General features: G+C 34.4%; 1 protein-coding gene across 4 annotated transcripts in view; it reads right to left on the reverse strand.

Annotated features, from left to right (window-relative positions):
* DPH6 (diphthamine biosynthesis 6) overlaps nt 1-15,506 on the reverse strand; it is a 200,179-nt gene that overhangs the window by 160,918 nt on the left and 23,755 nt on the right. For all 4 annotated transcript variants that reach the window (XM_027879274.1, XM_027879272.1, XM_027879273.1 and 1 more), the window contains one exon: nt 631-704. In XM_027879274.1, coding sequence (XP_027735075.1) covers nt 631-704 — 74 coding nt within the window. The remainder of the gene's footprint in view (nt 1-630; nt 705-15,506) is intronic.

Here is a 15,506-nt window from a genome sequence, read left to right on the forward strand (position 1 = left end):
GCAATACTTTACTGTTGCTATATTTCAGTATAAAAATTAGGTCTAATACCAAAAAAAAAAGGAATTAGCCTATATAACAGACAAAATTTCCATTATATAATTCCCTTTTTTAATTAAGACTCCTAAAAGAATTACAATCTATCTAGACCTTAGAGTGTGCACAGTAGAAATGACAAATGGAAGTTCCTGATTGATGATAACAGATTACAGATTTTAAGGAATTAAGGGAAGATATGCACATAAGGATTCTCTCGCATTTAATTCCTGATAACAGGAATCTATATTGTGAAAAATAGAGGTACTTGATCACAACACCGAAGTCATTCAAACTGAGTAAGCTTTCTGTTGAAATCAAGGACCTGAACCTACTCAACTATTTTCATATCGAAAAAGAGTATTTTCAGCAGATCCAGAGAGACCTGAAAAGCAATCCAAAAAATGGTATAGTCTCTAGATTTTTACTAATGAACACATGGGTTTAGGGTAAGAAAAAGACAAAAAGAAACCTGAGTGCATTGGGTGTTATAGAACATGAGAAATAAGGCAACTATCTCTGCTCCAAATTTGAGTTAGAAAACAGACAAGTTCTTTCCCAAATATGTATAGTAAAAAAGATTAATATTTTCTTACACATCTTCAACTCGAACTCTCTGGTAGTCAGAAAGAATGGCTCCCACTGATACACCCTCCACTCCTTCTTTGTCCTGAAAAAAGACATGGACTATTAATGACAGCAGTATATGATGATTTAAGCTATAGAGATTCAGTATCTCCACTAGCAGAACCAGCCAGTAATATTTTTTTCTTTTTCCAGTACATGGAACTGAATAGGCTGGAATGCAAATCTTGCACAGAAGAAAGCAGTTCAGCTGACCTACTAATGGTGTAACACAGTAAGCTACTCAAATCAAGTACCATTTTACTGAAGAAATAACAAAAGTAACTGAAAAAGATTGGATTTAACAGATTATCCTAAAGTTTTCCTGACATCCTGAAAATTCCTTCCAGCTTTTCACTATAAGTGAGGTATTACCTATCCCACCTACAAAAATTATCAGCAACATACAATCATGACAACTAATTAAACTGCTGGCATTTGTCACAGTACGCAGGCAAGAGGTTGTGAGATTACTCTTTTTATCCTAACACCAGAATAACAAGTTCACAGAGCCATAAAAATATTTTTTATTCATTGTGTTTTTCAAGTTCTGACAAACTGACTGTCATTGGCTGCTTGCTTAAAACCTACATTAAATCTGATTTAAATAATAACATACAAGATTGTCAGCATTTATTCTACTTTATTTCATTTCATCATACATAGGTTTTAATCATCTTTTGAAATGGCAGTAGATAGTATCATTTTGTACTTGTGGTCAGCATTTGTATTTAAAGCATCCTCACAGCAAGTCATTCACCACCATCACTTTTCATTTAGTTCTTCTGACGGTAAAGGGCAAAAATAAATTTCCAGACAGCAGATTCCACAAGGAGAAACATCGATATACTTAATATATGCTTTGAAATGGGAGAACTAGTTAATATACTTACATACCAGGAAATGTAATAAATTCAATCCCCCTATTTTGTCCAGCTCAACAAATCAAGGCTGGTGTGTCACAAATTCAAGAAACAAGAAGATTTGAAAGGAAGAAGGATGGACTATGAGGTGGAACAGAAAAAACTACAGTCTAACCACCTTCATAAACTCCTCAACTGGACAAAGTTTACATAAAGCCTTGCCAGACAGTGTATTCACCTCAGCACTTGAAGCACGCAAAGGGTACTAACTAAAAACTTGTTCCTTGCTGGATTTACTCTTTGGTATTGAAAGAGTTATTGGACATCTTGCAAACAGCATTTTTGTTTGACTTAGAGTTGATCATGGTTAGGAGGGAATCCACCCCAGAATTAATAGTGCCTTCACCTTTTAATGTGGAATCTGATCAGGTTTGGTCCCATAAAAAGCATGTTCACAAAACTGCACAGGTAAAGCAAGCCGGCATCTCTAGGTTAAATATCAGGGATCCGCACTGAGCTCAAAAGCAAAGGAAGTGAATTTGGGAAAATTCAGAAGGGAAGATGCTATATGCTCTATCATATAAAAAGTAACAGAGGAAAGAAAAACGTCTGAGGAAAGTTAATAAAGAAGAGTGTGTTTTTTTCTTGGGTTCTTTGGGTGTTTGGGGTTTTTAAATTGTTACTATTATAAAAAACATCACACTGTAGATTTATGAGATTATTTAAACTCTGTAAAACTTGACTAGTATGTTGTTAGTGTAATAGGCTTGTCTAAAATAAAAATAAATTGTTTCTCTGAAATATTTGGATAATACAGAGGGCACTTTTACAGTACAGTATATTCTGTCACAAAGTATTACAACACGAAGTATGAAATATACACACACAAAAAAGATGCTAAACACAGATGTATACAGATGCTAACAAACTTTTTATTTTTCATATGACATCTTAGAACTTATTTTTTCCCTTCAGAACTACTAAAACAACTCATTTCAAAAGGCAGGTATAAAAATATTTTTTTAAAAAGCAACTAAAGAACACAAAGGTTTTAGTAGCTTTTTTTTTTAATGTACCTAAGATAATTATTAGCTATGTTCTAACTGTAAGTGAAATTATGCCATTATTGTACATCTTGTTATAACCATTTATTTATTCCTGTTCACAGGACAAGAAAAATAATCTTCATGAACAATTGTGTTAGAATACCAAATTGATCTTTGCAACTGTAACTGTACTAAAGGGTACAATTTATGTTTAAAGCATCCTAATTTTAAAGTTATTTATTATTTTAAACAGTTTAATGAATAGCAAAATTCAAAATTGATGCTCTATGTATATTATAAATTACTTTTAGCTGTATTTCCTGTCAGAAAGTACTATAAAAAATTTATTATTTTTGCAAAAGCTCCAGAACATCAGTGATGTTATGCAGTTGTTAAGGTGGCTTTGTTATACCAGAGTACAATTCTAACATACTGCTTCACAGTTAAAGTAAAATATAAACAGAAATGTAAAATCAACTTATACCAGCACACTCTTGTTTCAATTTTGATTTTTTTTTTATTTCAGTGACTGAAATTCAGTTAAGGATAGTGCCCATTTTGACGAAATGCCTACATATGCATTGTAGCATACAATACTGATAGAAGTATTCTACTAGTAAGTAAAAAATTTATTGCAGTAGTATTAGTACAGAGATTTTCTTTAATTTCACATTTTAATGTCTTTACTTGACTCTCTCAGAGTTCAGCAAAAAAGAAAATTAGTGATAACGTTTTCAGTTTAATTAGTGTATTACATGCACTGTAACTATTAGTGAGAAATGTTATATTAATGAACATAAAAGTTAGCTGTAAATTACCTCAGAGTTATTATCAATTTCCCAAGTTACTGCTCCTTAAGATAACCCTCTCCCTATGGTCCTTCGAGTAATTTTTCTTTGCCTGATAAACATGATGATTAAACAGCACACAGTGCAAACCTTTGATACTTTTTAAATTAAATCCATGCCCAGCCTAAGGGCTGTGTCTGATTTCAACTAAATGTGTCAGTTAATCAGATAAAAAATTATCAGCAACTCAGAGAAACAGCAGCCTTAGGCTTCATCAGTGCCAGAGAAAGCTGAACAAAATAAGACATACAGACAATATCACATTATGAGTAAAGGTTACTGCTAAGCATATCACTGCACAGAACTATTCACCACCTTAATAATGTCTCTCTTGAATGAAATATTGCATACAACAGCTAAAATAATAACAAAGAAAGGAAAGTGGTAGACCTGTGCCTATATATGCCTGTTTATGTGTATTGCAAGAAAATTTAAACGCTGCCATTCAGAAAAATGTAAAATATCCCTAAAAATTTACTGTTTAGAAAAGATCTTTGCAAGAAACTGAAGTATAAATAGCTGAAGAATGGTTAAACTAGATTTAATTTTTAACATTTGCTTCACAGATTTGCCACAACAGAGTTCATTTGTAGGACTAAGATATAAAATATATCATATCTAAATGAAATTGTCTTTCCAATTACTATCCTCCTTAAAGCTTGCATGAGTAAATTCAAATTAAAACACAACATATTTGCAGGTGTGTTACTGACAACATATACCTTAGTAACAGGATTTTTAGGCTTCTGCAACTATTTGAGTGGAAAATTCTTAAATATGAGCTTGCCTTATAATTTGTGAAACATTCTAAGATCACTGATTATATGGATAAAAGAGTATGTGATTTTTTCTAAGCTTTGATATGCCTGTCAGATGCAGCTGCAAGTAATCAAAGAGAGTATGGGAACATCCCTGAGACATAAGGATACAATAACTCTTATGTCAGACTGAAAACCCACTGTTTGGTAAGATTCTGCAGACTAGCTATGAATCAGATAGTCTTGCAGATCACTACACATTATCTGAGACTTTCCTGTCTTCTACATAAGGACCTCAAAGCACATTTATTCATTCCTTAGGAAGAAGTAGTTTCAAAAACAGTGCAAATTAATTTAATGTGGATTCACATAAAATTCCAGTGTGTGTTCTCATTATGAACTTCAGTAGCCTTCAGTGGGCTTATTTTAACTCATTTGAGAAGTAAATTATTTTTTAATGCTAGTATCTACATAAGGCAATAATATTATGTAACTAATCCACTTTAAAAACTAATTGGGTACCTTTTTATGAATGCCCTGCGTAGGACGTAGGCACACTACCACCTTGAATCAAAACTGATGGCCTAAATTCAAGAGTTTTGCAAATTCAATTACTGAAACACTCATGCACACACACACAAAATCTATTAATTCAGTATAGGGAGGTATTCCTCAGCTCTCAGTCACAGCCTTCAGTATCTGATTGCAATCTCATAATAAACACATCTAACTGGTATATGGTCCTCCTGCTACCTGGAAGCCCAAAGACTGAGGGAGGTGGTGCAGGGGTATGTTTCTTTGCACATAAGCACATACACACACTGCACAGCAAAGGAAAAAGGAAAGAGAGCAAAAGAGACAGAAATACCACTTTCAAAGTCTAATATCAAACAAAAGTATACTGAAATACCTGCAATTCAAAAGGCTAGAATTATATTTTTACAATGAGAAACAGAAAACCAGGAAAATCATAGAATCAGATGGGTTGGAAAGGACCTCTGAGATCATCAAGTCCAACCCTTGATCCACCACCACCACAGTTACTAGACTATGGCACTCAGTGCCACATCCACTCTCTTCTTAAATACCCCAGGGACAGAAAATCCACCCTCTCTCTGGGCAGCCCATTCCAATGCCTGATTACCCTCTCTGTAAAGAATCTTCCACTATAGCCATACACATAAATGCAGTTTTTCCTGATATACTGGGTCTCCATTTACCTGCATTTATAAAGTGAACAATTAGTCTTAGTAATTATAAATCATTAATTAATTATTTTTATACTATCTGACATATTAACTATTTTCATAGAATACAAGGAAGTTGCTACATTACTTGATACCATACTATTTCACAAGATTTTTTTCTAAATTATTTAATGTAGATTGACTGATTCATTTTTTCCCGATTAAAAAAATGTCATACTAAAACCAGTGCATTTAGTAACATTTCATATAGTTAGCTATACCTATTAAAAACATAGAATACTAAGATATACCTATCAAAAACCATAGAATACTAAAATAAAAATCAATAGACTTCACAATTGTGGTATTGTGAAGACTACCCAAGGAGTTTTCTACAGAACTGTGAGTTTTTGTTTTCTTTATACCAGTTAACTGAGTAACTGGTATGGAATGCCTGCATTCCATCCACAGAAGCTACAGTCTTTGACACTGAAGCAAAAGTCTGCAGCTGAAAAAAAATTTTTTTGTAATTTTTTTTTTAAATTGTATTTTAGCAGAGATTTGGTCTCAAATAAATGTCTGCTTCACCTTTGGGACTTCCAACTCTTAACTATTCAAATAATTGCAGAGCAAACTTGCCTGCAGACACTTCTTTCAGGAAATCTTATTTACAAAATTACTTTAACAAAGACTGATTACTTAATTTGATAATCAAATTTAACACGAACAGTCAACTCCAGATTGAATAAAAGACATCACATCATAATGACAAGATGACAGTAAACAACTACAAAACAGTTAAGTAACCATACATGTTTCTGCTCCCATGCTAGACTTCTATATATTATAAGTGTTGGTGATTGTAACTATTTTGCAATCAAGAGCAATTATATTTATCTAGCATTAGTAGTCAAACACTGTGATCAGATTTAAAAAACAACATATACAATCACGTGTGAGTTCTTCAGAATGAAAAAAAGTTGGAAAAAAGTATTGGTGTCATGAAGGCAGGTACTGGTCTGTATTATTATATGTCGGATCAATGTTTTGCTGAAGACAAACCACTTACTGAATCAAGGAAAAGGTCAAAGGAGTACTAGTTTATATTTTCCTGTTACGAAAAGATTCATGATTTAGATAATGCAACTCAGTTCACTTGCATCATATTCTGACCTCGGACAGGCAGAATTTCACTCCTGGATTTCTTGTTCTTAAAAAATATCTTTAACAAACCATATGAGCCAAAAGTCGGCCTTGATACACTAAGTTCTTGAAGGTAAACACAAGGCCTTTTTTTCTGTGCTCTGCATTAGCTTTCAACCACACAGCCTTCATATGGCCCAACTTCTAGATGCTAATGGTAATCTACCACTCTACAACGAAGACCAAAAAAACATAGATCCAGTACAGCATGTACAAAACAAACTCTGAACAGACTTTACAGTTTGCTCTGGTTACCTGAGGTATACACCACAGTTTGAATCATTCAGCTCATTAACAGATTTCCACTAAGGGAAGCTTCTCTAGGAAAATGTCATACTGTCTAGTCTCATTTATTTCTATTTGAGTATTGTCAAAGCAATGTTATTTAATGAAGTATTTCAGAATACATGCTAGCAAATACTGGGGTACATAAGTAACTTGATTTTTGTTAGTAATTCTGGAAGCAAACAGTCCTTTTTGAGCACAGAAAACTGCAGGCATGACAAGACATGATACAGAGTTTTCGTTTTGTAGTCCTTTTATGCAACAGGACAAGACTCAGAACCATAGAAGAAAATTTACTTTTTTTTATGATTTACTATATTTCATTTGATACTACTACTATGTACAAACAAAATTCAGCTGGCAGGAAAGTTGGACAATTTTCACCTGAAAACATTCCAGGAGTACATGTTAATACATATAATAATCATAAAACATTATATACAAAGCTAAGGATACTGTCCTCTAAAGGATTTGACAATTTCATCTTTCTTGCTTCTGAAAGACACAGGAGAAACCTAAACCTTTAATTATATTTGCATAATGCAATGGAGTAAGGCGGCTGTGGTCTACTGTGATACTAATAGTACAACCTCACCATTAATAACATTATTCTTCACCCACATACACACAATAGAGCTATAGGAAAGATTTATGTTACATTGATCCATTGCTGTCACTAGGAAACCACCCTATTCTGTAAGCATGCAAGTACTCTTTTCTGCATGAAACAATGTCACTTGTTCTGCTATTTGTCACATTTGTTTGCAAATTGTATCACGGTAACAATTTCTTCAGAATTTCACACACACATTTTCAAACTATTACGTCACTATGTTGTTATTACACCTATGAGTAGATAATCTTGGCATGGACTCAGAAGTACCATATATGAAACCTCATACAAGATCTCTAATAAATACTGGAAACTTCAATTTTTTCCCAATGACAACATATTTTAGATAAACTTTCCCAGAAATATTCTTATCATCTGTACTGCCAATAATCAGCTCTTCTGATCTTGTCATCACTCCTCCTTACACAAAAGCAAAACACAGAACTTCTAAAAGATTATGCTGGGGGAAAACAGTCTATTAGAAACACAAGTCTCAAAGAAAGGCCTCTTTCTTCTTGCACTTGGAACAGAAAGCTCATGAACCCTCCTTTAATCTTCAACAAAATTTTTGTTACTTCTCCAAAAGTCAGCAAGGTTTGGAAATTCTTTAAAACTGTTAGGAATCTCAAAAATGCAAGACTAGAATTTTCTTTCATCAAATTAAGTTAATATGGCTCAGTTCCTTATCTTTTTTTGCCTAAATATCACTGATCCTAGAAATTGTTATGTTCAAATGATGAGAAAACAGCACTGGATAAAACTAATAAAAAGAAATCATACTCATGATTGTAAATTCTTCTACGGCCTTTACAAACTTAAAGCAATCCCGATATAATATTCCTTAAAAAACAAATCCACCACTTTTTACAATGGTATGCATTTTCTGCTAATTTTTGAAACAGCAATCCTCTTCAGTTTTAAGCACTGACACAGAACTTTAAGCACAATAATTACTATTTCAAAACTCCAGTGTCTCTATTGCACTTCTCATAACAAGAATTCATTGAGGATTCAAACACCTTGAGCAAAAGACAGAGAATTCTGCACATGCTTAGTGAAAACACTGTTATTTTAAGCTCCTTATCTATGACATCAGTTAGTCTTATTGGTGAAAAATATTGCAACTTTCAGCAACATTTTTCCCAGATTGTAGTGAAGCACAAAATGCAAAACCATGACTTTCAGGTTTAATTCTCTAATAAAGTATCTTTATTTGGATTATTTTTGCATCACTGTGTTTGGAAAAAAAGACAAGGTCACTCAGCATTACTAAAACGATAGCAATTATTCCAAGTCTTAAGAAAAGCATTCCAAAACAATATGAAAATGTGCTCTCTGACAAGCTTTAGAAAGTTTATATGAAGAATCAAATTTTAGTCTTCATTAAATTGCTTAGAAGCAAGAATCAAGGGTTCTTCTCAATATTTTCTTATCACAATAGAAACAAGTATTTTTCTATATAATTTCAGTTCCAAATATATATATGCTGAATAAATACATTTCAGACACTTCAGCGACAGCCACATTAAGTCATAAATCTATTAAAGTTGTCTATGTCTACCTTTGTAATTTGGCAGAAAAACAGATTAAGGACAACATTCTTGCATTTACAATAAAAACATTTCTACATTAGATATTTAAAGCTTAATAATTATAAGCAATTAATACAGGCAAAGAACTAAAAATATATCCCAAACAAACAATGCAATATTACCCCTTAGTAAAGGCACATTGTATGTGTTGCAGAATTGTTACACCCAGTATAGTAGGTCCCCATTGCCTCTGAATTCCTATTTTATACCTTCTACTCAAAGAGGATACTGCAATAAATAAGAATTTACAGAGTACAAGCTGACTGGATTTCAGCTCTTTGAGAAGAGAAAAACTTACGACACAATTCTCTGCCATCAGTCCTTGCAGCTACAAGTACATACAACAAGACTGTGAATTTCTTTTAATTTCTGAAAGAAGTCTCAGAAGCTCCCAGACTGGTCCAAACTTGAAAACACCCACTTGATTGCACTGTATTAAGGGTTTTCACTCTATTTTAATGAAAGAAGAGTAAAATTGTTATCTATCACAACATCTGGCAGACTAATAAATACTCTGATGTAAGCATCCATACCATAAAAGTATTCTACTTTTTTAATATCAGACAATTTTTATAGGTCTTTTATTGGACATAATGTAGCATTCTGAATGCAAGAAAACAATCTGTGTCTTCAGCAGTGAACTGATGTGTGTCCATTACCTGAGGTGTGGAATTCTTCAGCAACAGCACATGCTGCCACTTCATAAGATGAATTGAGAAATTTAATTTTCTCAGAGTGGTCCAATGGTTAATCTGATGCAAACAGATCCTTACTCTGTAGAGAATTTGATCAGTTAGCTTCTCTTTAACCTTTATTCAATTCTTCAACATATAGTTTGATTAGGCTTGACTTGGTATGGGGGTTACAGAGAAAGGGTCTCTGCTGCTACCTCTTGTGACAAGCTGGAAGTATATTCTTGAAACTAACGCTATGTTAGATTGTCTCTCTCCTACCTCTTAGTACCTTTTACTGGTACCCTCCATTAATGCCAAAGACAGCATAACTGTGGCTTGCCCAGAATAATAATGGTCAGATACTTTCTGCAAGCTCCTCAAAGTAACACCATTCATTCTTTGGAAAAGACTTATTCTACCAGTAACGAAGACAAATAGCCTAAAGAGGTTTTTAGCAGGGCTTACAGTCAGTTTTATTCCTATCCTTAGAATACATTTGTTTGCTTTTGCAATGATTTCATGTTGACACTGTGGCTAGGTATCTACAGTACTACATGAGTCAACTTTAATGCAGTTCATTATGTCATGTCTCTGCATATCCTATGCAAGCACTTAGTTCTCCGGGGATTGTAGTGGGTTGACCTTGGCTGTATGCCAGGTACCCATCAAGCCGCTCTATCACTCCCCTTCCCATCCAGGCAAGGGAGAAGAAATAAGATGGAAAATGACTTGCAGGTTGAGATAAGGCAATCTACTAAAGCAAAAGTTTTCACACACACAAGCAAAGAGGAAAATAACAAGGTTTATTCTCTACTCCTCACTGGCGAGTGGTGTCCGGCCACATCCCAGGAAGCAGGACTTCAGCACACGTAGCAGTTGCTTAGCAAGCAAACATTGTAAACAACGAATGCACTCCTTTCCTGATCCTCTCCTCACCTGTTATATCTAAACTACGTCATAGGGTATGGATTATCCCTTTGGCTGGTTTGGGTCAGCTGGCCTGTTTGTGTCTTCTCCCGGGATCTTCCCCTTGACTAGAGGAGGAATGTTACAGTGCTGCTGCTGTGCACTGTACCCAAAACAATAGTGTGTTATCAACACCTTTCCAGCTACCAATGCAAAGCATAGCACCGTGAGGGCTGCTGTGCCCTACATCTCAGCCAGATCCAATAAAGGGATCATGTAGTATCTACCAAGAGCTGTGATGAGACTAGATCTCCTGTATTGAGTTCAATATTCACTGGCCCACATTCACTATTTTTATTTGCTCCCTCATCTTCTAATGCCCTTCCAAAGTGTTTGTGATTTATTTAAAATGGAGATTTCCCCACTTTCTAAATGAGTGAGAACAACCTTATTTTCATATAGTATTGTACCACACAACAGACACAGCCCAACTATGACACATACAGAATATCAAAGCTATGTTCACTCCTAGTTGCATTAATCTCAGCATAATATTCTCAAAATCAATGAAAAAATCCCAAAATCTGACAGGCTTCCCTTACAACCATCTCAAGGTATTCAAATTCAAGAGACACATACTTTAAAAAATAATTAGAAGTTTTAAAACATGAATAAAGACCATTTGCTGGATATACTGAGCACTCACTACCTCTTCAAGTACTTATCTTGGGTTGGTAAAGTGCACACAAGACATGAACAAATCATCAGTGTCAATGAAAAAAGAAGATAATATTAGACACACAAATAAACTTAGTACTCACACACACACACAAAAAAATCCCACAAAACAACAGTCTCCCAGGATGTCCTATATCAAGAACTATGCAAACTAAGGCTGTTAACATGGCTGGCAGTCTGGTTGAGCAGTGACCACACTTTCCACTCAGTTGTTAACATTTTCTAAAAAGTTGTTTTGACGATGATTTATTTGAACTGTTAATGCCTGCAAGAGTCTGATTCTAAGTTATCGGCACTGGTTTCACTGTATTGAAGAATGGTACAAAGTTAAGTTTGCATTAATTTTACCTTTTTGCTTTCTAATACATAGAACATGTAATATTTCACAGTGGGTAATGTTTCTGAAACATGGCAGCAGTTCACTTATTCCAAGCCTTGTCTCCTGCTACAATAGAGTTTATGTGATCCATAAAATGAGGCACTCATTTTAATTACAAGATGTGGGGCTATTTCCCACTGACAGGTCCTCATTTTCTTTCCAGAACATTGCCTTTTAATTTCTAAATCACTTGTGTATCATTGTAACTAACAAATATTCTGGGAATACAGCCCTGCCTGGATGTTCTGGACCAAAGTAATCTGTTGACAGCAACAAATTTTTCTCTTAAAACAGAGCAGCCTGAAAAATCCTAAAAATACCAGAGAATCACCAATTTCTGTTGCATACAAGATAGAGCTCAGTCAGATGAAGAATGCAATCATTTTACTAGGAGAGTACAAATGTAATTCAAGAAGTTCAAATGGACTATATCACTGTATAATTCAATCCAGGCGGTTTTTTCTGCTGGAGACTTGGAATAGGATCGAACAGGGTAAGAAGGCCAGGATGCAAGACTCCAGAATGCAACATACTGGCTGCCAGATCACGCTTCTGTGGATAAGCAGCAATACTGAAAAGTGTGTATAACCTCATCAGGATTTACAGGGGAAAAAAGCCAACCTGATTTTTAAAATTTTTTTAAGGTAATCAGAATTGTCAGTGGTGGAGTTCAATCAGTACTAAAGGATATTATTAATGCCTCAAAACAGGTCCATGTTTTTGCTTAAATTTATCCATAAAATCAATTTAATTAATTGAAGGTAAACATTCAGTTATATTGTAATTGTCTACCATGGGAGACAAATATCACACTGCATAGTATCAGATTACAGAAAAAATGTTTCTAGTACTTCTGTGATACCAGTGTAACTTGCATTCCATGCAACTTTGAATGAAAAATTAACTCTCCAGCAAGTCTTACAGATATGTAAAATAACTGAACCATTTGTTAAAGCAAAATTCTGATGTGTAATTCCAAATTACCACCCACTTCCATCCAATCATTAACAACTAGTTCTGCAGTTGTGGAAACCCTGCCATAAACACAAAGACACGTTTTCTTAACGTACCATGTATTTTTTCCCCTCTAAATTTTGTACTCTGAATTTTACTAATACTTCATCATTAACAAACAACATGCAGATAGTCATGGGTTTGTGAGGTTTTCAGATTTCCATGATTTTGAGGTATTTTTTAACAGCAGGATACAAAAGATACTGTTAATCTTTTTAGTACCAGAGCAAAATATATCTTGAATCAATATAAAATCACTACATCATGAATGTTAATATCACTCTGTGAAACATATCACATGACTAGAAAAGACCATCCCTTTAGGGAGAAATATTGTGTTAAAGTGGATTATTCTTTTAGTAGTGTAATGGAAAGGCTTTCTACCTAGTCCCAGAAGAAAAATCAAAATACCCATTTAAACTGCAATATTGTGAAATGGATAGGACAAAATAAACCCCTCAGATCTGCAAAGAGCTCCATATATATACACACATATACATGTACACACCGGAAACTACATAAATGAAATTTTATTTATACATATTTAGTTCTATACATATATATTTATGTATATAATCTTAAATTTTAAAAGCTAATTTTTTAGCTCTAGGCTTATGATGCAAATATCGAGATGCAGTCACACCACATACACTAGTTTGGGTCACAATTTCAAATAATATATACAACTCAGCTCTATGCAAAAAGTTGTGAGTATTCTTTTTTAATTTTCTGCACATTTTGTGCCAGACCATATTCTAAACAGCTTTTACAAAGTGATAATGTTTCACTGACAGTGTTTTGTGTACTTCACATAAAATTAAATCTCAGACAAACCTTGAGAAAAAGAAAGCAGAAAGCTAAGCAATACAGCATGTTGCTCTTTTTGACCCACAAACGATTATCAGTTATTTTAGAAGTTATGACAGTTTTCTCAAGTCCTTAAGGAGTCTGACACCATTGGTATAGCTTTTAACACTGCATTTATGTTTATATTACAATACAATAAAACAGCAGGAATAGTGTCCAAATTACTTGGGTATTGGATGCTTTATTGAAAATAACAGTATTACCATAACATTAAAAAAAAATCAGACTTCTTTGAATGTGCTAAGTAATCACTGCTATCCATGCTGAATGTGAATTACGGGATAAATTTTGGAAGGCACCATCAATTGGAATAACTACTAAGTCTGCCTCTCTAATGTGGGACTGTATGCGCTAACAGGAAACACTAAACTAACTGAATAACCAATGGTATGTCAGTACTTGAAAAGTCACTGTGAAACCACTGCAATGCTAATTATTTGTCATTACAGTACAGATGACTTTATCATTAGAGCTAATATTTACTGGGTTTTGTCAGGTATGAATAAAAAGCAGAATGTAAGCAACACAACCACTCTTCCCTGTATCCTTTCCTGAGGATTGCTACCATAAACCACAGGATCAATGGTACAATAGTTAATTTATCCAAGAGTATTAGTCATTTTGTCACTATCCCTTCATAATGTTTACGGCTACATTTTCTTATTCTCTGCCTTCACTCACTGTTCAGTTAATTCCACATCACTGGAATCTTTAAAAGCTTCATGGAAAAAGAGATGTGATTTTAAAAAGTGTCTTGATATTTTGCAGTACTTAATTCTAGAAATGCAAGGCTAAATCATATTCATCCTCTCAAGCAAATCTGAAAGCAGATACATTCAAACAGACAAATTTATTCACCATTTCCTAACCAAGAACTTTCATTATTTTCAATAACAAAAAACAGCTAAGCAAGATTGGTAACTGGTGACAAGAATTTGGAGGAGCCCAAATTCTTATCTCAGCCCCCTCACCAGAGGAACCCCACTTAATGAGATGCCTTGCAAAGGCTTCAGAAAGAGAAATTTGAGCTACTGTTGTATTCAGCAACATGAGCAATCACCTACAAATCGAAACTCGGCAGGTAAAACAGTAATAATAAAAATCCATTTTCCCTTGAAAGAGGACTCTTATCCATAGATACTTCTAACTATTCTGCCTAAAAGATTTTTTGCAAGTGTCCTATTAGAAAGATTAAATGGGTGTTTAAGAAAATTATTCCAAGATAGCAGATACGGCAATTATGCCCAAAGCATGAGGAAACAAATTTCAAAGCAAATGCTCCAACTGCTAATGACTTGCCCTCATGAAGTGTACATGCCTGGAACAATGACAGCTAAGAAATACTTTGTAACTTGTGCTGAGACTTTGAAATCACAAGGCTCTAAAAAGGAGTGGGTTTGTTTTCCCAGTTTTTTTTTAAGAGGGTACCTCAGCACACCTGTTACTCTGGTGTTTGGAAAAGACTTACCTTTCCATCCTGTCTTCATTATCTGGTTTACTCAAAAAAAAGCCAACTGCTCTACAAACTGACCAGGAAATTAAAGGCTCCCTATGTAACCTGGTACAAGAGCATCCTAAATTATACTTTAAAGACACTGACAAACTTGACCAGGTATTAACATCCCAGACTCTCTGATAACCAGTGGCACTGCTCCTTCTGTTCTTAGGTGAACTGTAGTGAACATAGGGACAGACTTTCCCTATATGTTTGGTTCCAATCTGACAAAAGAGTTCTGCCCTGTGCAGCCTGCAGACAGGATCCTGAAAAAATGGCACAAAACACCCGAAGCCATTCTCTCAGAAGAGCCATCTGTTCAAGCCCAGGAAGACAGAAAAAAATTCCAATTTTCTGCTTTTGTTTGTCTCACAGGAAAT

Source organism: Empidonax traillii, unplaced genomic scaffold (genome assembly GCF_003031625.1).
Source record: "Empidonax traillii isolate 1590-97213 ecotype Southwest subspecies unplaced genomic scaffold, ASM303162v1 scaffold53:size2875158, whole genome shotgun sequence".
In the NCBI taxonomy this organism is placed as follows: Eukaryota; Metazoa; Chordata; class Aves; order Passeriformes; family Tyrannidae; genus Empidonax; species Empidonax traillii.